This window comes from Halichoeres trimaculatus, unplaced genomic scaffold, assembly GCF_033239565.1.
Source record: "Halichoeres trimaculatus isolate MK-OKI-2021-1 unplaced genomic scaffold, fHalTri1.1 fHalTri1_scaffold_1, whole genome shotgun sequence".
Taxonomy (NCBI): domain Eukaryota; kingdom Metazoa; phylum Chordata; class Actinopteri; order Labriformes; family Labridae; genus Halichoeres; species Halichoeres trimaculatus.
In genome coordinates, this window is record NW_027437179.1 from 39,771,765 (window position 1) to 39,799,087 (window position 27,323).

Genomic DNA, 27,323 nt, shown 5'->3' on the forward strand with positions numbered 1-27,323 from the left:
AAATACTCAGACCAACAACCATGCCACGTTCAAAGTCCCTTAAATCACCTTTCTTCCCCATTCTGATGCTCAGTTTGAAATGCATTGAGCTGCTACCATGTGATTGGCTGATTGGACCAAACTTTAAGGAAAGCAGCATGCCTGAACTTCTCTAAACTTTTGGACTGAGGGTTTGCCATGACAAGCTTTTTCTATCTTCTTGTCCACACCTACAGAAGGCAGCAACTGGATCAGAAATGTTGCATTCACTCCAACACCAGTCGTCTTTTAGGTGACTTTGTGTGTTTAAAGACTGAGCTGTGCAGGAAAGAAGGCTGGTTGTGAGAAAGTGAATGACAGGAGAGGAGATGACAAGTGTAGAGAAGACCATAATGAGAGTAAGAAGAGTTCAGAAAAAGCGTATCAAAAAGAGCAAAAAACACTGAAGTTAGGACCACTTTCTGTGTGTGCCTGTGTGTGCGTGAGGCTGTGAGACGTGGCAGAACGAGGCCTGGCCAACCGGCAGATCTGTTCCATATGTTTCCTGGAGAAAGAGAAAGAGGCAGCTCCCTTCCACCCTACCCACAGCACAACAAATCTTCATTTCAAAAGACAAAACAGTTGAGAATCAAACCTTTCGCTGCACTGCGTGGTTTTTACTGCAGCTCGGTCTCGTTTTCTGCACATTGTTGATATCAGTTTCAGGCAGAGATCAATCTGACGAATGCAGCTGGCAGGTGTAGGATTTCTTGGAGTCATGACTGCTGTTTGACAGGGGCCTCACCAAGAGACTGAGAGAGCCAAGACAACATACAGACTGTTGTGTTTACCTGGTTTTATCAAATACATTAACCCTGCATCAAAATCAGCTCTCAACACATCTAAGATTTCATTTCACAAGTGAGATTTTCTTGCTTACTCAGCCTCGTTAGCCGCCTTAAACTGATAAACGTAATCAGTTTTGCTTACTCATCCTACATACTCCAGCTCATGAATCATTTTACTTTTACTTTGCTTGTAAATCAAATCAATTACTGGGCTTTCCAAACAAACTCTGGACTCTGAAATGCTTTGAGATTGTGTAACAGCCCTGCTAAAGCCAGGCAGACAGAGTCATGTTAGAAGCACAGGTTAGGACGGACAGGACAGCATTACGGTCTACCAAATTAGACTGGGGGTGTACAGTGAATTACTCAATGCTGCAATAGAGATTAATCACCGAAACAAATGGCATTTAGAGTTTTTGGTTTTTGTTAATGAACAGATTCTGTCACCAACATATAAGTCATTACAGCCCGAGTGTTGACAGCTTAAAACCTTTTTTAAATACCAGCATGCTCAGGAACCAAAGGGATGGGTGTACAGAAGACATGGCCTCATTAATCAGCACATTATAAACAAGCAAGAATTTAAGTCTAAAACATTTTGAATTAAAACCCTTTGTAGGCCGTGCTGATGACACTGAGGTTTTTCTGTTTTAATTGATGTTTTGGATGTTGTTGAGCTGGCTGTTATGGCTTGTTTGTTTTTAATAATTGGTCTACACTTTTATTGTGTGACAGAATCAGTTTGAAATGTTAGGGGAGGCAAAGTTTTGACAGATGTTCCCTGGTTGGATGAAGAGCAGCTGGTGACTGTTTCCCGTAATGACCCGGAGTTTTATTTCTTACATTTCACTGAGATGGGCACCACTTTTGATTTGTGCTATCAAACTGAGATTGTCTTGGGGAGCAACAGAGTTGGATCATTTTTTTTTCTTCCTTTCTTTCCTCTTTTTTCCCTCTTTTTCCTTGTTTCTTTTTTCCCTTTTTTTCCTTTTTCTCCTTTTTTTCCCTTTTCTCCCTTTTTTCCTTTTTTTCCTTTTTTTTCTTTTTTCTTGTTTTTTTTCTTCCTTTTTTCCTCTTTCCCTTATTTTTTCTTTTTTCATTTTTTTCTGATTTTTTTCCTCTTTTTTCCTCTTTTTTCTTTTTTCTGTTTTTTCCTTTTTTTCCCTTTTTCTTCCTTTTTACCTCTTTTTCTTTTTTCTTGTTTTTTTTGTTCCCTTTTTCTTCCTTTCTTCCTTTCCTTCCTTCCTTTCCTTTTTTTCCATTTTTCCCTTATTTCTTTAATCTTTTTTTCCTCTTTTTTCTTTTTTTTCTGTTATTTTTTCCTTTTTCTTTTTTTTCATAGTCAGGGTCATGGTGAAGTCCTGGTAGAGAAAATAAATAAAAAAAATCTGTCGGCCACGATTTTAAAGTTATGGGTGTTTTTATCGACTTTATCTCCATTCGAAGGTTCGGTCTGTCAATATAAGAGCATGGCATATTGATTTCATGTCCAGTTTTTGTACAGCTTCTCTAACGGGGCAGATATTTTAGGGAAAGCATAACAAAATCTGAGCATGAAATCAAAAAGTCATGCTCTGAAATTGAAGAAAGGCTGCACTACTGAATAAAGATAACAAAAGCTCTCCATATAAACCTGAGCTTTGATCCAGGTGCAGAAAATATGATTGTGAAAAAGTCGAGTGAATACCATTCTCTGGGGAAGATGGTGATATTACTGTAAGGCCTTATAGGATTGAGTTACTGAACTGATTTGTTAGGTTTGCCCATTTTTTGTCTAATTAACTTGATATTTTAGGAGAAATTTTGTTTAATCCAAGATAATCTTTTATATATGAGTGAAATTTCCCTAAAGACCCTGTGCTACCAAATCTTTAGAGCTGGATTATGTCTATAAACTGTGTCTGCTAGTTATCCACTATTTCTTGTATCTTTTTAATTTACAGAATCTCTCATGGTTTGAATAATTTGAAATCAGTCTGCTTAATTTATAAAACCTTTATTTGGAGTGGGAGGTGAAGTTGACAAAATATGCAACTGAAGGCAAACTCAAGGGGAAAAAGGATCTCTTCTCTCGTCCAGGTCGCTTCAGATAAGTGGGACAAAGGTCAGGAGACAAACTCCATAGACCTGAAATCTGAATCAGACTCTCACTGGGTGTTGTCACTTTTCTGTATTGATTTTCAGACTTCCTTTGAAACAAAGATAACTGCCTGCAGCTGTAAGGTCCGCAGTGACATCTGCTGGTGCAACATCCCAACTGTTCATTTCCAGCCTCCCACTCAGGGATCTGCAACTTTTACTATCAAGAGAGACATTTTGCCACCTCTTCCACCAAAGTAGTCCGGCTTGCAAAGTTATAGAAGTTTTATTCTTTGTTTTTACCTGTTATAACAAAAGGAAACTCCAAGCAGAAGACTAGTTTGCAATGAATTCAACATTGAAGTAAATATGCAGGCCCTGTTAGAGCCCCAAAACGTGAAGACATTAAATATAATGAAAAGAAAATGTTATAAAACCCAAAAAGATTTTTTTTCCAAAATTGAACAACTTGTTACATTTTGGGTCAGTTATTACATTTGGGGTTTTATTTAAAAAAATGATTATTACACTATGAGATCAGCGCTTTGTTAGATTATCAACCAGTTGTTACAATTAGGGTTTCATTTCATTATTTTTTTATTACATTTTGGGTAGTTGTTACGTTTGGGGCTCTAACAGGCCTTTTTAAGTCCTTTTAATATTTGTGTAAAATTAATGAAATAAAAACTAGCCCACTGTAATATATAAAAAACATACAGCCACAGCTTAGAATCTTCACCCTGTAAAGCCCAAACTTGAAGTAATTGACAGAAATTGTGGCCTGTGCACTGCTTGCATCTCTGTCAGGTTTCCCATGTTGGGAAATGATCCAGGCCATCCTTTCATACAGCAGTACAGCAAGTTTCATGCCTAGTTTTTAACTCTAAATTTACCAAATTATGCAATTTAAAAATAAAAAAGCCTGTTGATGCTTGATGTTAGATATAATGCATGAAATACAAGTAAATGGCGATTGACTGTTTTAGAGTTACATGACCTTATATACCCGCTGTATCAAATTTGATACGCCATCTTCAACACATTTTACAAAAACATATATTATGAATTTTTTAATTTTTTCACTTTGCATGAACGCGATTACTGTTCCTATTGATGTGGCAGTAAAAATTGTAATGTTTTTCTTACCTTACCCTTTTTAAACTTGGCAAAGTTCTACTTGAAAAACCACCTGTGTCCACTTCCTGAGTCATGGCAGTCTTAGAGTGTCACTGGAACGGCGGCTCATGAGTGACTTACCACCCAGTGTTGGTTTATCTGTGCACTGCATGTATCTGATTGTACACATCAGGTTTTTCAGGATAAAAAATACCACACTGCTTATGTGGAGGACTAAAAGAGTCATGTATCAATATATGTTTGGTATTATAGGGTTAATAAAATAGTAAATGTGTGATCTTCTCTATGTAAGGGTTGTAAGATCTGTTGATCTTAATGTTCCGTAGCATTTCCAAAATTGATCTTTTTAATTCCTCTCTAGTTTTGTACTTTTCAGTATGTCTTTCAATGCTACATTTTTTGTTGTTTGCTAATTTCTCTCCACATATCGTAAGAAATTAAGAAATTATTTCATTAAGAAATAACTTTCATTTATCTTAATGACTTTTTTGTGACGGCCAGAGGGAGCTATTACAAGGAGGCTAAAGAGCCGCTTGTGGCCCCAGAGCTGCAGGTTTAAGACCCCTACTCCCACCAAACACCAATAACAATAATAATCTTTAACGGGAAAGGAGAAATAGTTTGATATATGACAGTCTTCACATATATTGTATTTTCTTCTTAAATCATCTTTCTCTTTGGCTTACAAATCCATACTTTTTAATCAATCATACTCTTTTGTTTTGTCACTTCTCAACTTTTTGTTGTTATTCCCTCCAACTGGAACCATTCAAATTAATGTTTTTAGATACTTTGACAGGCTTTCTTTGATATGTTAAAGACACTGAGAAGACTTCAAAACTGATTTTGAAATGCTATCACTACTATGCAAGACACCTCCTAATGACCTTTGTCAAGTAAAATAAGATTATGAGCAACAAGATTAGACATTTTAATGCCAAATTAATGTGCCTGTGTTCAGGCAGGTTTTCTGCAAAAGAAGCTAAGTTAGCATTCGTCTCTTACAAAGATTAACAAAAAAAAAAAATTAAGTACATTTTTTGTTGAGGTATTGATAGTCAAATAATACTGCCAGGATTTGATATCTTCAAGAGCAAAATGGCTCTAAACAAACCTGGTGTTTATGCCAGTGTGTGCATGATCCCCTGCTCTTTGAGGACTTTTTTATTTGTTCAACTAGAATGTCAGTTCAACAGCATAAAAATCATAATGTAATGTTCATATTTTTTTGTATCTACAAGTCAGTACATTACATTATTACTCTGCATCCTGTAAAAGGTGACTCTTACCTTTTTCATGTTTCAGAAACGGCTTTATCTTAGCGACAGAAATGGAACAACTTTTCACAATACCTAAAGTCAACTATTAAACTTTTAAAAAGTTTTACATGTAAGTCAAAAAGCAAAATAAAATAAAAGAATTTCCATTTATTTCAATTTGACATGACATCGAGTCACACAGGGAGGTGTTCCAGTTTTTATTTAAGACACACTAAATAAATATAGCACCATTCAGAGGAGAGATCTCTGGAGGAAACATGTTAGAAAGATACTCTCCGACAATCCACACTGAGATTTACAACCCTATCTTACAGTTTTAACAATAACAAATGTCGCCCAGTTCATTTAAATAGAGCAAAGTCTTTGGGTTTCAATCAAGGCCAATGTACAATCCAGTCTTATATGAAGCTCTAAGCCTCTAAATAACAACATTACAGACATGCAGTTAGAATACGTAATACAGCTACTTAAAGACAAACTTCAAAGTGATTTATTGCACTAAATAATGCCAGCATAAATACATTTTAACCCTGCTAATTTATCTGAATGGTGTTCTTTTAGTTTCAATTCTCCCCTAAACAAAAATCCTAGAAAAAGATTAAACCTAAAATATTCTGTGTGTCATTAAATGCTATGCGAGTCAGGGTGGTACTGCTCAAAAAAGGCCATAGGGGGGCGCTTCATTCCTGGGAATGTTCACATAGCAAACTGACTGCTGGTTCCTTTAGTAGCATGTTCCTCACAAAGGTAGGCAGGGGTCTAGTGTTGGTTTTTGTACAGCTGTTTATGTCGTTTCCTCCACCCCTGAAGCATTTATTTTTTCTTATGGCTAAAAACTTTTCTGTTTATTATACCAGCGTTTAACCATATGCATCAAAATCTGGAATCTTTTCATTCATTTCTGAAACAGCTTATTTTTTTAAGGACAGTTTTATCTTGTTTAATCAGTCTGAATTGTTTCCAGCTTCTTCCTCTACCTCAACAGCTACTGGCGGATCTCCAAAGCTGTTAGAAAAACTTAATTTCAACTCTCTACTTCTACTTTCTAAAGTTTCCCAGCTGAACCCCTCTCCTCCCAGTCACGCAGCGAAAGGTCGCAGGCTGGATGTCCCAGTATTTAACTGGGTTGGCGAACAGACTGATGCCTGTGTAGAGGTTTTTCTTGACGCTGGCGATAACAGGACAGAAGTCGTTGACTCCTACGCTGCTGATTTTGTTTCCATGGAGGTAGATCACCTAAAAGAAAAGATGTATGATAAAGTTTAAAGTTATTGCAACACAGTTATAATTTGCACACCATGGATTTAAAAGAAAAGTATCTGAACTTTAAAGCTTCACTTTGAAGTTTTGATGTCCTGTGTGGGTAATGTGGAGCACTGGGTGGACAGATGGATCAGTTTAGCTTCCAACACCCATCAACAGCAATAAACCAAATGAGTTGTGAAGTATAGTGGCAACAAGACTTAACTGATGGATACAATTAGTCACAATGAGTTTCCTTTTTCTGGGCTGAGACAGACACAAGGGAGAAAGCCCAGACATCTGGATTGGTCTTGGAGTATAAAACAGCTACTTGCAGTCATAAGAAGTTGAATCAAAGGGAAATCACTGGTGCCCCTTGAGGTTTGAAGTAGAATAACACGAAACCACAGAATAATCAAAGTAACTTCTGATTCTGTTGAATGCTTGTGGTTTCTGAGGAGCCCTGATCTCACAGTGGGCTCATCAGCTTTGACCCAAGCGGCGACCTCCAGTCTAAGAATATGAGACAATGCTGAAGTGCTAAAATCTGCTGTTTCTCCAGTGTCTGCTTGAGGCTGGCCCAGGAAGTACTGGAAGTCACAAACACACCAAGCCAAAAAAAGCTGTTTTTTAAAGCAGAAATTAACCAATTTACAGCCTGGTTCAAAAAACGTCTCCTGTCTGAATCACTAATTTTACCATCAGCACCCACCGTACGGGGGGGTGAATTTTTTTCTAACTCGACCGTTCAGAAGATATTAGGCATATAATAGGCACAGCTGAGGGTAACGTGACCGACAGGCGCCCTATGGCTGTACGTCCATGTTTTATACAGTCGATGCTTTGACCTGACTTGACCCTCAATTTTCATAGAAGTTACTCTGATGTCACCAGCTTAAGGCCGCGTTTAGACGACGCCAAAAACGGTCAAATCTGATAACATTTCATATGTTTTGGCCTTGCGTTTAGATGAGACTGCATTGCATTTTGTCCGAAAAACAGAAACTTTTGAAAACTCTCTCCAGAGTTGGTGGCGGTAATGTGCCTCAAGATTGGATTGCCAACTGTCTCACACAATAAAACGACAGAAAAAGAAAGAACAACCACAACAATGATGGCTGATTTCTGAGTAGTATATATCCACATCGTCAACTACTGGCCTGGCATGGCCACTACATCATTGTGACCTGTCCTCTTGGAGTTGTATGAACGTGGATCGTATGAACGTGGATCGTTTTCACGCCGTCCTCATGTAAACGCAGGTGGTTTTTGGAAACGCAAAGGAAGAATCTTTGCGGGGGTCTCTGTGTAAACATGGCCTAAGTGTTGGATCCTGTAGCTCACCTGGAGGTAGCGGAGGGAGTTGAGGCCAGGTGGGATCTTTCTCAAACGGTTGTTGTCCAGATGGATTTCACGGATGGTTGGGATGCTAGCTAAGCTGCCGTTTTCTACAAATTTTATTTGGTTAAAACCAAGTCCAAGCCTACAAGACGAAAAAACAGCAGTTTATCATTTTGTCAAGCCACAAGTTAATTCAAATCTGAAGATAAGACAAACTTGTTGATGTGGACTGTGGTTTAAATCTCCTCTGTGGCAAAATACATAACGAATATAAAACATAAACTCAGTTTGGAAAATTCACTTTCTTAACCATCTCTTGCTGTGAATTTCAAAATGTTTGGAGTCTTCTGGAGGAAATGTTGAAGTAATCACCATTGAAGGTTTTTGTATCTGATGAAGTCTTCTACTTCCACCTTGGTGATCTTGTTGTAGTCAAGGCTCAGCTGTGTGATGGACTTTGGAAGGTCTTGGAGACAAAAAACAAACCAAATATTAGCACCAAGCCCTTTGCACTCCAGACATAATATTTCACACGTTATTTATTTTTTTCCAACCTACTGTTTTTCAATGCAAGCTTTCACATCAACAATGTTCTTTCGGCGAGTAAAATTGTGGCTTTTATTTTTTCAGACCAAGGTTGATTTTTCCTAAGTTTCGCTTGCAACAAGTATACATCCAACCTATTAAAACACTCGTTAATGACACGTCACATTCCAAAACATTCAACATGGCCGACCATTGGTTGTGATTGTGTCCGGCAAAGACTACAATTATGAAGACAGAGAGGAGAAAAGCTACGGAGATTGAATATGATGCCTCCAAATTTTTCGCAATTTCATGCTAGTCATGAATTAAAGCTGCAAGCGTTAGACGGGTCCTCAGGGCTCCTGTTGGTCCCTTCTGCTGATTTCACCTCCAATGTCAGGTTTTCATCCCTTTCTGGCCCTCTTACTGTGCGTTCACACCAAAAGAGGCAAAAGTGGCAAGCACACCAGACGTTAATCCATTTTCAATGAGAGCCCGGCGTCTTGAGCGGCACCAGATGAGAAGTTGAGCCTCAGTCAACTTTATGGTAATTAGCTATGACACAGTTCAGCTGCAAACAGTGGCAGCCAATCAGAGTAGAGATGTCCTTCGACTGAGCAGGCCCTAAAGAACTACACATGTAACTTTGGTTCCTAGTTCCGTCTTGGATACAGAAAAAGCTCATAAATTGGGATCATGTCGTGGAGGTGGTAGGTTGTTCTAGTGAGTTAAAAAAAAATGCAGTAATAAAAGAAAATAGCGAAGTGAAGTGTAGTCTGTGGCAAAGACGTAGCCTAGCCTAGCATGCTAGCATTTCTTGCTTCATCTGAAAGAGATGACACCAGGGCTCCAGACTAATTTTTTTCAGCAACGATCTAAGGTTTACGCCGGGGGCGCAGGTTACTTTTATTATCAAACAGTGTCCCACTGGAACCTTCTGGATCCTTCTGTGGATGGCTTCGAACCGGACTGTTTGGACGCCGGTGACCTGGTTTTCACTTGCTCCGCCTGTAACTGATTAGATGGTGATTTTACATTATGTTCATGCTACACTTTAAACTGAAGTTGAACAACTGCAAGCAGCTGCCGCTGTGAAGTCCGCTGTGCGGCTTCTTTAAATGACAAGCGAGAGTTTACTTTGATGTCAGTCACGTGACGAGCGGCCAAAGCAGCTATAATATATATTGCCACTTTGTCCGCTGTCCGCTTTCTTGGGCGTGCTCGCTGCTTTTGCCTCTTTTGCCTCTTTTGGTGTGAACGCACAGTTAGTGCTATAACAGTTGATACCATGTATTATTTCCTCTGCTGAGTCACATGACCAGCTGCACGGAACTCCTAATCAGTGTGACATTATCACGGAACTGCAGCAGAGTGGGGGTAAAATTTATTCACCAAAATTTTGGAAACAACTCCTCACAGAGGCTGCAAATTTTCCCAAATCTGTGTAAAAACATGAGATGTTTGTAGGAAATGCTGTCAGGATTCCATCAATGACATTTTTAAAGCTGTACTACCTTTACTTTTTTGTCTAGATGCCCAAATGCGTCAGCCTGCACAAAGCTGTAAACTGAAATTTTATTTTGAAAGGCAAATTGTCGGCTTCCTTTGTGAGACACACGGAAAACACCTCAACCATTTTTGTGCATCTTGATGAGATGAACATTTTGGCGTTGTTTTAGAGTGCCTAGGTGGAGCTAAAGAGCATATTATGGGATGTTGGGGGGTCATGTTTGGTATCAAATTAAAATTGTTGGCGCTTGTAATGTGTGTGCCAATTTTAGTGAGTTTTCGAGCACTTTCAGGGGGTCTAATAAGCAATTTACTGGAGGAGGGAATAATAAGAAAGAAATGAACAAAAACGATAGTGGACCTTAAATATCATAGGGTTGTTTTTTAACAATAGCTTTAAACAGACTCTTTAATTAGGGTTTCTACTTTGCAACATCAAATTTTTTGAATCAGAATAACTTGAGGTGATGGTTTACCTTTTGGTACGGCGGTTAGTTTTGCCTCTGCTATACCAACATACAGAGACGACAAACCATTAAACGCTCCAAGCTCAATCCCACTGTTGGCCAGAGGGTTTGCACCCAGCTCTGTTTGGAAAAGAGAAAAAATCAACAATAGATTATTTGAAAAAGATAACTTTGTATAACTACTATTAAACATGAACTGGATAGAGGTCAATGGCAAATCGAACCCAGCACATGAAGTTTCCTCAGGCCCTTAAACGCATCCTTCTGGATTCTGGTGATCTTGTTTTCATGAAAACGAAGCTCGACCACATTGGGAGGCAGGTTTTCAGGGATTTGCGTCAGTAGGTTGTAGGAGAGGTACAGCAGTCTGAGTTTGTCCATGTTTTTGAAGGCCTTGGGGTGAATCTTGGATATCTTGTTGTTGATCAGAAACAGGCCCTGTTATGGGATTGAGAAATCCAAATAAAAGTTGATTGATACAAACAACATGGCTCATTACTAACAACAGGTGCAAGGTCATAAAAGCTGCACCATCCAACGAAGTAGAGCTTGCTGATTGTTTTCACAGTGTGCCTTGCTACAGTAAAAGCTGTATCACCCAGTGTTGATGTGGTTTGTTCTTTGCTGTGAAAACATAATCTAGATCAAAGACAGACCAGCTGTCGAACCCCTACTCCAAAACCAAGGGTTTCATACGTAGGCAGTGATGTCCTTGGATTGAAAACTACAAAGTTAGTGTGCTGTTCCTCTTCCTATGATCTGTATGAAAGTTAACACATCATCATAATGTAAGTATATTTTGATTCCGAATGAGAGTCCTTTAGATTTCTTGGATGAGATTAAGACTTTATGTTGGAGTAGTAGGAGTGAAACACAGGATTTAAGGTCTTCTTTAGATTCAGATTTAGACAACTTTACCAATCCCATATGGGGCATTTTGTGTGGAGCAGCTCGTACAAGACAAATACAAACAGAAACCAAGACGATTTGCAAGCAGCAATAAAAACTAGATGTGAAAGTAAAAAGGAGTTAAAAGTTAAAAACATAAATAAGACTAAAGGAGATGATGACACTGGGCACGGTTAAAGGATAGAGATAAAAGATATGCAGTGCCATGATAAAAGATCTTTAAGACGCAAGCAGGTAAAACATACTGGCGCTGTGAAGGCAACAAGCAGAATTCGTCGAATAGTTCATGACCCAAAGAGGCTAAAATATTCTCAGCCTTTCTGAGTGTCTGCTGGTTGCAAAGTGAGTTTAAGCCTTTCTGTTTTCCACCAGTTACTTTTGAACAGATTTTAACAATACTTGTCAGAATGTTTCTGTCTTTAAAGATGCTGTGAGAAGGATGTATTTTAATTGCACTCCCTCGCCACCTTGTGGCCTGGAATCTCTCACACTGTGGTAAATTACTTTTGTCGAGGCTTGTGTTTGTTTTGGTATTAAATGGAGATTGGATCAGAACAAATTTCCTTTGTTCAAGTTAACTTTTTAGTGGATACAACTCGCTGAGGTAAGGTATTAATAAGTACAGTTATGTAAAATGTGACATCAAGCAAACGTTGTAGTAGCTGGTTATATGTAGCGCTATCGGCAGCCCAGCGCTCCAACATATCTGTAGCAGTGGCGGTTGCTGGTCAGTCAAGGAGGGGAAGCTCATTTTTTTTCAGCCTACATCATAAATTTGTTTATTTATTTAAACGTAAAGTCTACCCTCTGTGTCAGCTTGTTAGCAGCTGGAGCTGCTACATGAGACTACGACAGGCTGTAAGTGTGAGTGACAGGGGGAGAAGCTCCACAGCTGTAGCTGTAGCTGCTTATTGGTGAAAAGAGAGAGAATCTTTAAACACAACGCTCGTCGTTTTTAAGAAAAATAAACTCGCTGGGGATCGATAAAGCCTCCTGATCAGTCCAAAACAAGTAAATGTAGAACTGAGAAGATGCTCCAGTGGAGGGTTATACTTCAAGATCTCTGACTGGCTCATTTCACTGTCAATCAAAAAGGGATTCGACCTCAGACAGACATTTTAGGGGGAGCTGAGCTTCCCTTGCAGTCTTAGAGCAATCGCCACAGATCTGTAGGCTAACGTGACAAGAAGTAAACACCGCTAGTTTGTATGGAGTTTAACAGCCGTTTATATATGAAGTGCAAGGCTTCTCACTACTAAACTTTGTCAGCTGGTGTGGTGTTGTCGTAGAGACCTAGATGTGCCTTAAATCAGTCCTGTCCTGACCCAATCGGAAAGCAAAGAAGTAGCAATTTATAATATGTAACCAGCAATATTTGTGCTGGTAATCTCATTTTAAAGTGTGGATTACAATCAGGCACATATCTAGAGGAGATCAAGCTCCTCACAGCCCCTTTAACACAGAGCTTGTAAAACCAACAGATTAAAAAAAAAGGAAACTCTCAATAAAAGACTGGTAAAAGTGAAAAAATATTTCAGGACTGACTGGAGAAGAGTTTGGGTTGGTTAGGTTGGTTTGTAAGAGCTTACAAATACCTTGGTTGATTGGCCCGTGCATCACAGAAAATGGTAGATATCAAGGCAACGTGAGGCCATTTCAGCAATGTTTGTCTTAAAGCACTATGTGCTATTTAAACAATCCAGATGTCAAAACAGGCTTTGTAATTGCTTTTGTTACACTGAATCAGGTAAAAACAACCTAAAGTACATCTCATTTTCCATTTTGAACAAGCTTGAAAGTGTTTCACTCAGTACTGTTAGAGAACATCCTTTGCTGACAGATACAGGACTAAAGCTGCCACTACCACTCTGCTGTGTTTCTGCTTCACTACGTAAGCTGTATACTCTCTGTGTGAGTCTTGTTGACAACAACATCAAAGATCCCTTTCAACTCGCCACTTTCTGTCAAACTGTATGTGACAGAGTAAGGCTTTGTGATGTTACTCATAGGAATTTCTAGTCAAGCCCCAGCGAATGCAGCTGAAGTGAACTGTAGTGATATATGGACGCCATCTGTTTATCCTTCGGGTAGTTTTAATTAGGAGAGGAGAGAGTGGCGCTCCTGATGATGTGAATGGAATTCATTTACCCTCCTGCTTTGTTTCAATCTTTGCATCATTTTTAACGACAGATGCACCAGATGTCTGTTTTATGTTCACTGATGTGTGTGAGGTTTGCACATATAGCTTACGTAAAGGTTGTGGAGGCCTTTGAAGTCATCTTCCTTGATCTCAGTGATATCATTGTTCTGCAGGTCGAGCATCACAGTGTCCTCAGGAATCTTCTCTGGAACGGAGATCTGACCTAAGGATAGAAACAACGCCAGGTTATTACCAGATAGAGAGATTTTTTATTACAATAGACGTCCTTATCTCATCAAATCTGGGCTGATCTGGTTGTTCTTAAACTAACCATGTCTCTACAATTGAAGCGACTCACCACATTTTGCATATCATTTCACATGGTGGCAGCATTAGATCAACGTTCAAGCTATCAACGAAAAACAACGCAATCATGAAAGTAGTAGAAGAAAGGGCTGCCAAGTAAAAGCAACAAACTCTCAGCTTTAGTTAGCAGCTGTGTATATTTATCTAAGTCTGTAGTGACCCAAACTAATGTACAATGAAAGTGAGTTTTCATCAAGTGTAGCTTTGTCTATCTTCCAACTGTCTGAGACAGCTACCAGCCTAGCATGGCTCCGAATCTCTAGCCAGACTCTTCTCCTCTGTTGTGCCCAAATGGTGGAATAAATTACCTAACTCTATACAATCCACAGAGTCCTTTTCTAATTTAAGCCAAATAACTTATATTACTTTTGTCCCACTATCTAAAGTTTTTCCTTTTGTCTAAATTCTTGCTTGTGTTGTACATCCCTGTAGACCTGTTGAATACAGTAACACGTGTATGTGCTAACCCTGGTCAGAGCACTGCACCACTCTGGGTGTGCAGTGACAACCAGCTGGACAGTTCTCATCTTCATAATCATCATCGTCGTCATCATCATCATCATCGTCGTCATCATCATCACTTGAGTCTGCCATCATGATGTCATAGTTTTTCATGAAGTCCATGACGTTAATTGGCTGGTAGGGTTTGGCATTGCCTAACACCAGCAGGCAAAGCAGGAGGAAGACCCTCATGGTTTTATGTGAAGGATGGGCTGGTGGTGAAAACAGCAATGAGGAGAGCTGTGGAAAACAAAAACAGGAAGTAATTAATAGAATAGGATCCACATAATGTTAGACGTCTGATGGATGTGCAGATCATGTTTTGCGGCATCATAAATTGACTTCAGCAAATGCCAGAGAAAGGAGACTAAAATTAGACATCCAAAAATGACGGTGCAAGGACATCTTTTGAACGTCTCTTTGCTCAGTGGGAAAGCTATAGTGTCAATTATGGAACCAGAGACTGTATAATTAAGGGACGTAGTCTGCCCAATATCATCCGTCTGTTTCTGAAATAGAAAATGAAGCAAATCCACCCTCACCGCCATATTGGAAATGGCTAGGGCTTACAGCTATAGGGCACCTGTAAGTCACGGGACCTGAGCTGTGCCTCTGATTGGGCGAGTTCATGATCTTAATATCCTCTGAACTGCCGAGTTCAAAAAGAATCAGGGATGGGCAAGTACTGATACCAGGTATCGGTATCGGGCCGATACCAGACTTTTTTCAAGGTATCAGTACTCGTGAAGGCTGCAGATACCAGCAGCAGATAGTTAAGGCAAGAAAATCTTACGTGAAGCAAGTCCTCCTCACCACTAGTTGCCACTTATTGCGACAGTTAAACACCACAGGTCCTGTTCAGACAACGTGAATGAACAAGGGAGGGTTAGCAGTTAAACTGTTTTATTTTGCACTTCAGTTTACTTAAAAAAATAACTAAACTCTGGCAGTTGCTAGTTTTTTTGTACACTTTTAATTAGGGGTGTAATGGTACACAGAAATCACGGTTCGGTACGTACCGTGGTTTTAGGGTCACGGTTCGGTACATTTTCAGTACAGTATGGAACAACGCAAAACCATTTGCTTGTTTAGCATGTTTATTAAACCAAAAACTTTCCATTATACAGCGAGGGGGGAGGCTCTTCAAGCTCCGGTTGGTCGTTAGCAGCAGCCATGATGCACAATTCAGACACAAGCTCCTGTGGCTACGGAAGCTCTTTGATATTCATCTTCTGATTGGCTCACTGTGAGACGTCACGTCCACATGATATGCACATAATCGCAAAGCACGAGTCACAGACCACTTTCCTCATGAATATTAAAACGCCTTCCCTGCTCAGCCAATCATAGACGAATACTCATGTGAATATTAAAGAGCCATGTGCAGCGGCTAACGTAAACTTACTGTACTCGTTTGAATACAGCACTGTACTGAACCGAACGGCCTTATGGAGCGGTTCGGTACAGATACATGTACCATTACACCCCTACTTTTAATAATATTTTTTTAATATTAAAAAAATACAAATCATTAACTCAAAGAGATTTATTTGTGTTTTATTTTGGACTTAACGTTAGAGTGATTGTGCTGTTTTTGATCAAAATGATGTGTCACTGGTACTTAGTATCGGTGAGTACTCAAGAGGGAGTACTCTTACTGGTATTGGTCTGCAAAAAAGTGGTGTCCTACAAAAAAATTAACGTTTCTTGAATCATGCTGTAAATATGTTAATATCTGGTGTAAAAACGGCTTTTTTGGCTTCGAGTGTGTGAAACTTCGAGTACTTCCAGAGCCAGCCTCAAGCAGACACTCGAGAAACAGCAGCACTTCAGCATTGTCTCATATTCTAGGACTGGAAGTTTCCACTTCTATGAAACCAAATAAATAAGTGACAGCCAAGGTAGTTAGCTCCTAAAAGGAATAAAACACATTCGTGCAAATGAGTTTAAACAATTAACAAGGCTGGCTTTTAAAATCACAATAATTACAACACTTAAAAGATGCCTTGAAAAGTTTGGTTCTGAACACCTTTCTTTGCTTCCACTACATTCAACCTTTTAATTTAATACCTTAATCCAACAAATGCTAAAATGTTTAATGTTTTTGTAATACAGATAGGGATGGGTACGGAAATAGGTACTTTTATAGGTACTGGCCGAATTCTGTCAAAAGTTCAGAGTACCGAGTCACTAAAAACCAAAAGGTACTTACATTTAGGTACCATGTTTAGGTACCTAAATGCATCCTTGTGACTGTGAGGGAGTGGAAGAGTAGGTGATTTTCCATGCTGGACATGAACGCAGCATTGCAAGGTTATATATTGAAGAATAAATATGTTACATTTAAAAGAAAAATACAGAAGTTGAGCCTAATTCCAATATTAAAGTCTTGGAGGTGGATTTGATGCTAACAAATTCATTTCTGCTGTGTTCAGATGAGGAGTTGTATTCCAACTGTAAATGTCATAAAATTTCCCCCTCCTCCTGAAACGTGATGGTTTGAAGGAAAGATGGATGATTGATGAAAGCATGTCTGGATGGCACATGCACGCATCCATGGATGGATGGGTGGATGGATGGACTCCCACACTGGGAAATCGTGACATCATAGTAGCTGATTTTCAGCACAAAATTAATGTCCTGAAGCAGTGTAGTGCTATAGCAACAGGAAAATAAATTATGCGAAAGTCTCCAAACAGCCAGATCTAGGAATGTTTAGCTAAAACAGAGCAAGGGGAAATGGCACGCTGAGTTCCTGGGGTGATCGGTTTCAGTAAGTGCTCCTCTTTTTTCTCCCAGTTTTTCCATGAAGCTAAGAAAACCTCGACTGGAAATGAGTTCCTGTCGCCAACATAAATGTTTCTCCTTCTCTCACCTATTCAGCATCTGTGGTGATTCACTCAGTGATTTATATATCTTCCTCCATTACACACTCACACAGCCAGTAGAAAGGGGGTGAGATTGTCTGGTTGCGTGCTTATGGTAATCTTGATGGATTCAATCCACCCACAACTATGTGATGGTGGTCTAGCATCCTGCTGCGACAGCAAATACTGCTCAGCAAAGACCCCTTCTGCACCCAGGCTGTCTTTGTTCCACATGGGCGCGTTTGGCTGGAAAGGAGGCTGTTTTCTTGAAGAGCATCTGGGAACTTTGCAGGCATTGCTTTACAACTTTGAGTAGGATGCAGATAAATATATTTCTGTTATTTAATCAAACAAGCGTTCAGAGTTGATCAAGTAAGTTACAGCATGACGTACTGGAAGATTTCATTCAACATACACTCAAGAGGGATGTCATCTGCTCTCATCTCCATCTAACCACGATGACTCACACACAGTATGTCAACACTACTCATGACAGCAATTAATGTTTATGCTGCTCATTAAAAAATATCTGACATGATCCGTGGGATAAGTCGTTAAGATGTTAAAAGCACAGGGGATTAAGTCCTTAGCAGACCAAAACATCGGAGCACAGTGTGAGCTTCATAATTGATTTTTATTTTTTCGTGTCAACATTTTCTGACAAATTCTGAGTTAAGAAGTATTTAATGGATTTGGCAGTCAGGGATTTAAAGTCTGTATACACTCTACTTGAAGTAATTATGGAAATTTGAGGTGGTTCAAACACTTTCCCTCATATGTTTGTATTTACGACTCTGCGATGCCGATGGAAAATTACTTTGCATTTTTCTGAGATGAGAACAGCTGAGACTCCAGAAAAGTAACGACCACAAAAGACCACAATATAAAGCTGAAATACCAATCATATCCCCTTTGATTTCTTTCATTAATTTAGCTCAAAAACATAAACCACGACAGAAAAATGATTTTTAAATGCTCAGAAAACTGACACAAAAATCTTACTCTCTAAAAACGATTGATTATAAAAGAATCTTCCTGAAAAGTCATCGCTCTAACTCAGCTGGTGAATGTCTGTCCTTAAACAACTCCTCCACCTATAATGCATCCAGCAGAAGTCTAGTAAACTCTTAGAGATGTTTCACTCTCCAGAACAGAACATGTAACCTTGTCTAGCTAGAGAAGAGGTCGCTGTTTTGTAAATAAACCCAGGGTGTGTCCTACCTCAGCCGTCAGGTGTGTTTTGTGTCCTTGTTTAAACCCCACGCAGTGAGATGTGCGACAGCAGGGTCCAGCTGGAAGGCTGAGAGTTGGATCCTCAGTCAATACATTCCCAGTGAAAGGAGAACAGCATCAGCCTCTTTCTCTCTAGGAAAAAAAAAAAACAGCCCCCTGAACCCCCCCACTGACGGAAAACCTCGGCTGCGAGGGTGAGAGGTTCAGTTTCAGTTAAGAGCTCTTGACTCTCCCTCTCATCACACCATCTGTAGCGCTCAGTGGACTTTAGTCATCTGCTTTTCATCAGGAGCTTTGAGGTAACGCCAGGATCGTTAGCTTCAGACTCCTGGATGCTCAAGTCTTTTAATAGAACAAACTGGTGGGTCTGTCGCCTCCCCTTTCTTCACCAAGTGGGTGCCATGTTAAATATTTTACTTCAGCGTGAAGGCTCCTAACACTCAGCTCTGTAGGCATTGGCTGCACGTGGATGATGATGGTACTGTGCAGCTGTTTGGCTGTTCAGGATCTTCTGTAAAAACATCACCGTTAGTGATGGAGCTAAGCCAACTGTGGAGTTGTTGCATAAACTGAAACATTACATGTACAGAAACTGAAGCAATTGGTGAAACAAAAGATATTAGAGATGCTGAAGGTCTTTCCATCAGTTAGGAGCTGTTTCATTTCCAGTATTTGGTAACAATCAACTTTAGAGGTCATCACACTTGGGTAATAATTAGACAAAGTTTTTTCTTATTTATTTGAAATAATGCTCAATTTTATTGTCCGAAGTCACAAGTGGTAGGTTACTCAGGGTGTTCCCGGGGTCTTAAAAAGTATTAAAAGTTGATAAATCAGCTGTGGGAAAATTAAGGCCCTTAAAGTGATACTCCGGGATGGAACAAGTTGGGTCCTATCACAAGGTTTAGGGCAGAAATTACCCCTACAGCAGTGTTTTTGTGCAGCAGAAGCCCAGAGCGCTCGCACCAAACACCCCCTCCCTGCTCCTCTGCAGGTTTCCTCTGCACTCAGACGGAGCCATATTTTACTTGACCAAAAACACAAATAAACGGACTCCCGTCGAAAAAATCTGATCTCATTGTGTCTCTTCGTCCTGGCAGACTACCTGCGTTTGTTTATATCTGGCACGCGGACTGATACACTAAGCGGCGAGCGCCTCGTAGCCAGCTGTGGCTCTGCAGTGGAGGTAGCGCCGTTTTAGAACACAATGAGAACTAGAGCCTTATTTAGCGGTGTTTTTGTGCGAAAGTAACACACTGAAAATTCTCTAAATAAAGCATGAATGCAGACCGATATCAGATTTTTTCAGTGGGAGTCCATTTATTTGTGTTTTTGGTCAAGTAAAATATGGCCCCGTCTGAGTGCAGAGGAAACCAGCAGAGGAGCAGGGAGGGGGTGTTTGGTGCGAGCACTCTGGGCTTCTGCTGCACAAAATCACTGCTGTAGGGGTAATTTCTGCCCTAAACCTTGTGATAGGACCCAACTTGTTCCATCCCGGAGTATCACTTTAAAAAGTATTAAAAAGTTTTAATCGTAATGTCATAAGGTATTAAATTTTCAAAAACTAACCTGACACGCCAGACGGGCAGTTCCACATATCTGCCTCAGAAATAGTTCATCTGGTTGGAAAATGTTTTCAGGGTCTGAACCTTCAAAAATAACCACACCTGGTGATTGGACGATCATTCTGCACGTCACACTCATCACAGACCAGCGTGTGTTTGTTTTGGAACAAATTTTCTTTGATCAAATCAACTTTTTACTGGATACAACGCGATGAGATTAGGTATTTATCAATACAGTTCAGTAGCGGTGTTGTTCGAAAACGTGACAACAAGCAAAGTTGTAATTTTATACGTAGTGTTAGCAGCCCAACATACTCGTAGGCTAATGTGACAACAAACTCAGTTCGTACAGGAGTTTAGTAACCATCCGTATGTAGCTCGCGCTGATGGAAAGCAAATAACACAATCTTAAGCACATGTCCTAAATTTTGACAATGATGAAATAAATTCTTGTTTTTTTCCTTCAAGTTGGCCTTAAATAACAGCTGTTACTTGTTGTGGTAATGGGAATGTCGGTTAACCTGCCTTTAGTTTCATTTAACTCTCAAGCTGTTTTTCTTCTCAGCTTACCTAATTTATGTTAAAATGCAAACTACAACTGTCAAAGATCGGTTGCTGAGAACAGCTCAAACTCGCAATAAGGTCTTGAGACTTTTTGAAAGGTTTTTAAAAAAGCCTTAAAAAGGTTTTGACAGCATAAATCCTGTTATTTCTAAATGGAGTTTCACACTTGCTGAGGTCTTATGTTGATTAGCTAAATTATCAGAATAGCCATTATTTGCCAAGTATTTGCAAGAACTGCACTGTCTCCTTAAATTATTGTGAATAAACACAAAATATTACAAAATAGAGCTTAATTTGCAAAAAAAAACAAAAAAACAATAATAATAATATTGAAAAAAAACTTTGTGATCTAATCTTCCTTTCATTTTCACTATTTTGTCATTGCAACTGCATGATTGATGTTTTAAGTGTTGATTACATCTTGCTTATTGTCACTTAGGAATATGAATTTGATGTGGGTTCCTAAATAATTGTTTGAGGAATCCAAATGTAATAAAGAATACCAAAATAATAAGAGAATAAATGTTTTTCTCTTTCTCCTTTGATTTTTTACTCCATCAATGTTGATTTACTTCTGCAGTCACCAAATAAAGTAATACTCACACTGTTGATCTGTAATCTTATCAGGTTTGAATACAGAATGAAGTACTTTTACATAATAGGAACCAATTTCTGAAAGGAAAAATAAAACCCATGCAACAGAGGAAAAAAGGAAACCAAAAACTTCCCTGTTTCATTTCAACATGAGATGAATATCATCATCTCACTCCAAAGGGAGTGTTGTAAAGTTGCAGGGTTAAACCAGAGTCACTGAAAACTGGAGGTTGTCTATTTTGTGAGAGATTTCCTCTAATTGTTAAAACAAAAACAAAACAAAAAGAAACAAAAAAGTAGTAAGAAGAGAGGCTACATCAGTGCTTTGCAGCGTCTACCCACCCCCCTCCCAGTTTTCTTCCCTCTCGCCTTTTACATGATGTGTATCCTGACGAGGCACATCTTGATGAGGCACAACAGGAAAGTCCATAGCTTTACACCTAAGGCAGAAATGAGAAATACCTCCCAAGAATGGAAAAGCTAAGCGAAGTCTGCTCCCTGGTGAATTCACGTGTTACACCACGTCTTTTTCCATTCAGCGCTGGTATTTTCTGCTGAGCTGAGCTGGAACAGCTCTCTGAGGGACAACTTATGGCAGAGATCGACCGTCCAAATATGCCCTGGTTTGGCAGAGACATCAACCAAACTGATGCCTGATGTCTATGTTCTGGTTTCATTGCATTTATTCTATGGGGATTTCATATTTTCCAAACCATTAATGATCTTGTTAAGTGATCATCTCAGCAGCGAGGAGCCTGCGGAGCCTTTTCCATGTTCAACAAGCTTTTGAGAAGGAAGCACTTAAGACGTGATTATGATCATTTCAGGGCATTTCCAGATCTTCCATAAAACTTTAATAAACAAGTTTGTCTTGAAAAATCCAGATATCAAATATAATTACATTCATAGACTTTGATTTACTTCATAAAGTGACAGAAATAATGATGTTAAGATCTGTCACTGTCTTCTACTGACTATTCCATACTGCAGCAAAGCTAGTGTGTATGTTTAGTCACATTATCAGGAAGTATTAGATGTCTGTGTCTCTTATTGGCTATACTTTCAGCAGCGTGTAAAAAAACGCAACACAAAATACCCAAAAGACCCACTTAAGATTGATAATTGGAGGAATAAAAACGATTTCTATGACTAATTTTTAGAGATGGCGGACACTGGTAACCTGACACCCCAGATGGACAGTTTCGTGTAACCACCACGGAAATATTTTGTAGCAGATTTGTTTTAGAGGCTGGACCTTCAGAAAAATCAGCAGCTGGTGATTGGACGACCATTCTGATTGACATACTCACCATAGACCAATCCACATCAAGCCACGGCGTGACGTAGCTTAAGTGCGTCGCTGCTAAGAAACAATAGACGAACAACTACAGGAACACGAGAACCAGCTGTGATAATGGTGTTAGACGACTGCTGCCGTTTTTTGTAAAGTTAACTTAAGAATCAAAGGAACGCTGACAAGTACGAAAGTCTGCTGACATCACTTCTGCTCGTCACTTCTGCAGCTCCCGCCTCTCTTCCCTGATTGGGCCGTTAAGAATTAAGCCGGATGACTTTGTTGGTCAATGGAAGGTCCAACTGCTCTGCAAGGTTGGGACACTGGAGCCTAACTGTCAGACAGAAAAAGGACAGAAGAGCAGAAGATAGCCAAACAGGAGAGTTAGCCTGTTAGCCTGTTAGCCTACTGGTACGTCGGATCACAGGGCTGCAGATAGCACTACATATAGCCGGCTACTACAACATTTGCTTGATGTCACGTTTCAAACCGTAGTGCTACGTAAATGTACTGATAAGTACCAGACTGTAAAAAAAATGGACATCTGCTTGCTCGGCTCGAAGTGAGGTCTCCACAAAAACTGCTCCCCCTGGTGGCTGGCTGCAGTATAGGTTAAAAAATCCATCTCTCCAGTCATTCCAGATGGGCTTTGGTCAAACTTTAAAAAATTATTACTCCTTGTAGAAATGTTTCTCACGTCTGATTGTTGTGGTGATTTGAAGATATCATTTGGCTGTTTTGTATTCAGGTCTTCTTTTTTTTCTGAAAAGTTTTGTTTTCATTAGTGATACAAGGTTAAAAACAAGGCTTTACGTATCGTTTAATAATGGTTAACAGCTGCCGTTTTCGTGTATTTTTTACCTCTACCTCCCAAAATATGTTGGGAGGTAGAGTCAAGAAGTGATTAGACTCTCGAAAGAAAAAAAAGTATCATTATTTTTGTCACCCAGCTCCACTGAGATTCTCCTAGAATCCCTCATCGTCTCCACTGCGCAGACTCTGGCTGCAATTGCTGCCAATGGCTGCGCCTACCTTACCTCGGCGGGTTGAATCCAGTAAAAAGTTGTCTTGAACAAAGAAATTTTTTTTCCGATCTCCATATAATTCCAAAACAAACACATGCCTCACTCACAGTCGTATACGACAGTGTGCGGAGACTCCGGGCCAGAAGGTGGCGAGGCTGTCCAATTAAAACAGAGCCTCCTCACAGCATCTTTAAAACGATATCTTATTTTATTCATGTCAAGAAGGACCCTAAACTTATGAACTAATTTTGCAACAATTTTGTTATTTCTTATCTAGTCAAAGGAGCGCTAGGCAGCTAGCTCCTAGGTTTATCCCATTCTGGTCTTCCCTTATCTAAGTTTGTTCTTATTTGTCTTGGAAGGGATGTAAGTGCAATTTTGTTGTACTTGTTGCAATGACAAATAAATTCTATCTATCTATCTATCTATCTATCTATCTATCTATCTATCTATCTATCTATCTATCTATCTATCTATCTATCTATCTATCTTCTATTTATCCATCTATCTATCTATCTATCTATCTATCTATCTATCTATCTATAGGCCAACATAGTTGATACAGATGCCTCCTGAGCAGGTTTTCAGCTTCCTCTTTTTCTATCTCAGGGCATTACTTTGCTGAATAAGATAGTCATCTTTCTGGACCTGTTAGGCAGCTGGACATACTCAAAACACATCAAAAGAGGACTCTCAGAGACCTTGTGATCAGGTGCCTTCACCTCTTCTACAAACTCTTTTGGTACAAGGGAACAGCAGCCCTGCTTCAGGCCTCCTTTGCATGTCTCAGCTCCTCACCCCATCTCTCAGACTGAGCTCAGCCATCCTGAGACAGAAACTTATCCCAGACAATAATTTCTTTTATTGACTCAGCAGAGGTCATGACAGTAGACATATTAAAAGTTAAAGGCATAACTTCAGTGGATTATCTAAGAATTCAGGCGTCTTTCCAGTCCCAAACCGTATGACTGACAAGCCTCTTTGCTGTCTGTGGGTTGTGAACTGAGTGGGGGAAACATGAGCGTGATCCCTCTACCTTGCTCTTTAAAAAGTCTTGTAGGACCAAGTCTGGGGAAAGCTTCAATTATCTGATATGTAAGCAAGTCCACATTTACAGTTCCTGTGTTAAACCTCGTGCTTAGTTTCCAGTGCCTCGTAATCACAGCTTCGTAGCTTTTCTAAAACAATACTCCCACAGGAGCCAAGTTTCAGATTAAAGGATACCATTATCCCAAACAGCTCAAGGATCTGATTGGACCCTGATGTGAACCTGAGAGTTTTTCTGTTGGAAGTAACTTTTACACTGCAAGGACAAAAAGCCTTGGAGTTAAAATATTAGTGTAGTCTGTTGGTATTGAAGTTGTGTTTAAAGCAGGATGTCTGCCATCGTCCTCTCTGAAGGGGGAGCTTGTGTAAGAAAACTTGATACTCCTCAGCTGACTGGTCTGCCACAGAAGGATTTGATACATAGAAGAGGGAAACTGGTTTGCGGTTTTAAAAAATCTATGGCGTAATTGTTTGAATTACAGTAGTCAAACTGCAAATTAAATGTTAGAGATTATTTCCTAATGGGAGTCGGTCTGCGTTGCTGATGGGAGGCAGTCAGGATGTCTCTTCTCTTCCAGGATGTCATACTTTCCAACCTATCAAACGTCTATGACGGCGATGGAACTTGTTGTGTGCTCGTGTTGTCAAGAATTTCCTCCAGCTGGGCCTTAAAAGCAATGAGTCACTGGGGCTACTTGCTGGGCAATTTTGCCAGGGAGTTGCCTCAGTGTCGATGTTGCTGTAGTGCCACAGGAGTGTCGTATTGCCAGGAAACAGTGTAATAAAACCGTGGCAGGGTCAGAACTCAGCATGTTACCTGCAGCTGGGAGTGGTACCCAGCCAGACGACACAAGAGTCCACTGTTTACCAGCTCCAGACTTCCCCATGACTTCACCTGCTGCAGACGCTTTTGAAGCTGTTACAAACATCACCAGCAAAGTATTTTTATTATTATTATTATTACATCTGACGTCGTCATTAAGAGGACTGGCAAAGTTTTTAACTTGATTCCTTTGTATGGATATAAATTCAGCCTGAAACATTAGACAGTTTGTGTCTGATGGATCAAATCTTTGTTGTAACAATGCTTCAAAGCCCGTGGTTGGGGAATGGGATGCCATCCCACAACAGTGTGTGATCAGGCTGGTGACTGGCATGAGGAGGAGGAGGTGCCAGGCTGTTGTGGCTGTGCATGGTTCCTTCACACGCTATTGAGGCTCCTGTTTGTTGAATGAGTCAGCTGTTAAACTGCCAATGTCGTGTTTCTTCAGACTTCAATCATCCAAACATCACCAAACAAAAGTCAAAGGCAGAATGAGCTGGTTGGCATTGCCAGTGAGAAGATTTGGCATTTTTTTTGCGGGTGCAACCCAAATAGTCAGCTCTGCTGCTCATCCTACAACTGCAGTACTACTTCCAGTAGTGTAAGATATCTTCAGAAAAGGATTAGGGTCACTGGAAAAAAAAAAAAAAAGTTTAATTTTTTTAAATTACTATTTTTTTCTTAGAAAAAAAAGGTCAAAATTCAGCCTTTTTTCTCAAAAAAATAGTATTACAGAAAAGAATGTATTTTTTCACAGCTAAAAAAAAGACGTCCAATTTTTTTATTTCTTAAAATTACAAAATCAGAATTCTGACTTTTTTTCTCAGACAAAAAGATAGTAATTTAAAAAAAAGAAAGGAATTTTTTTTTTCCAGTGGCCCTTATCCTCTTCCTTAGAATTCTTACTGAAAAAGCAAATTGGACGTAATATTTTGTGCTATCTAAGAATTTATTAATTTTTTGTCTAAATTATATTTTCCTATTATGTCAGCTCAGAGCTAATTTTGCCAACATCTAAAACTTATATATAAAAAAAACATTTCCAATATTGAGAACATGTTTATTTTATTTGATAAATATTTTTCAATCTGGGTAAAAATGTAATTGCTTTTAATATAAATTAATAAATAAATGAATAAATAAAAAATAATATTTTTTTTATTAAAGCAATGAATAATAATAATAATAATAATAATAATAATAATAACAATGATAATAATAATAATAAACAAATAAGTAAGTCTTTAAAAAAATCTTTGTATTACCAAAACAATTGTTTTTTAAGAAATCAATAAACAGCATCTAAAGATAGATATCTAAAATATCTAAAGAAGAGGTTTATGGGCACTGGGGAAAAAATAATTTTTAAAATAATTATTATTTCTATTTTTTTCTCAGAAAAAAAAAAATATAATTAAGAAAATTGCTGCATTTATTTTTCCCAGTGACCCAAATCCTCTTCCTTAGATATCTTACCAAAATGCAAATTTGCCTTAACTTTTGTGCTAAATTCTTTTTTTTGGGGGGGTCTAAATTATATCTTCTTATTAAGTCAGCTCACAGCTGATCTGGCCAACATCTAAAACTTGCAAAAAAATATTTCCAATATTGAGAACATGTTTATATTATTTGATGAATATTTTTCATCTGGGTTCTGGTATAAATAAATGAATACAATATTGTTTTATTTTAATTTAATTTAAAATATCAATAAATAAATACATCTATAAAAACTTCTATGTATTCAATAAATGTTTACATTCACATTTTTTATGAAGTCAATGAACAACATGTTACAAACACAGCCCAACTGCTAATCAGAAGAATTATCACTGTCAAAACTTTACCTTAGAATGTATTTTTGTATCTCTTCAATAATCCTCATGAAATCAATAGTTATTGTCTCACAACAAAGTCGAAAACTTTGTCCTTAGTGTTTCAGTGCAGCTAGCATAGCATTAAATAATACTAACACCAATGCAGGTTACCAATTTTACCATTCTACTTTC

At 39.0% G+C, this 27,323-nt stretch overlaps 2 protein-coding genes across 5 annotated transcripts in view; one reads left to right on the top strand and one right to left on the bottom strand.

Moving 5' to 3' along the window:
* cenpp (centromere protein P) overlaps positions 1-27,323 on the top strand; it is a 132,957-nt gene that overhangs the window by 58,542 nt on the left and 47,092 nt on the right. The window lies entirely within an intron of this gene.
* On the bottom strand, positions 5,558-18,503 carry aspn (asporin (LRR class 1)). Its single transcript, XM_074674962.1, has 8 exons — positions 18,391-18,503; positions 14,269-14,542; positions 13,546-13,658; positions 10,611-10,824; positions 10,396-10,506; positions 8,258-8,351; positions 7,889-8,027; positions 5,558-6,538 (listed from the first exon to the last, which is right to left on the bottom strand). Exons 2-8 carry the CDS (start codon positions 14,492-14,494, stop codon positions 6,341-6,343), a joined length of 1,095 nt encoding a protein of 364 aa, XP_074531063.1. The 5' UTR covers positions 14,495-14,542; positions 18,391-18,503; the 3' UTR covers positions 5,558-6,340.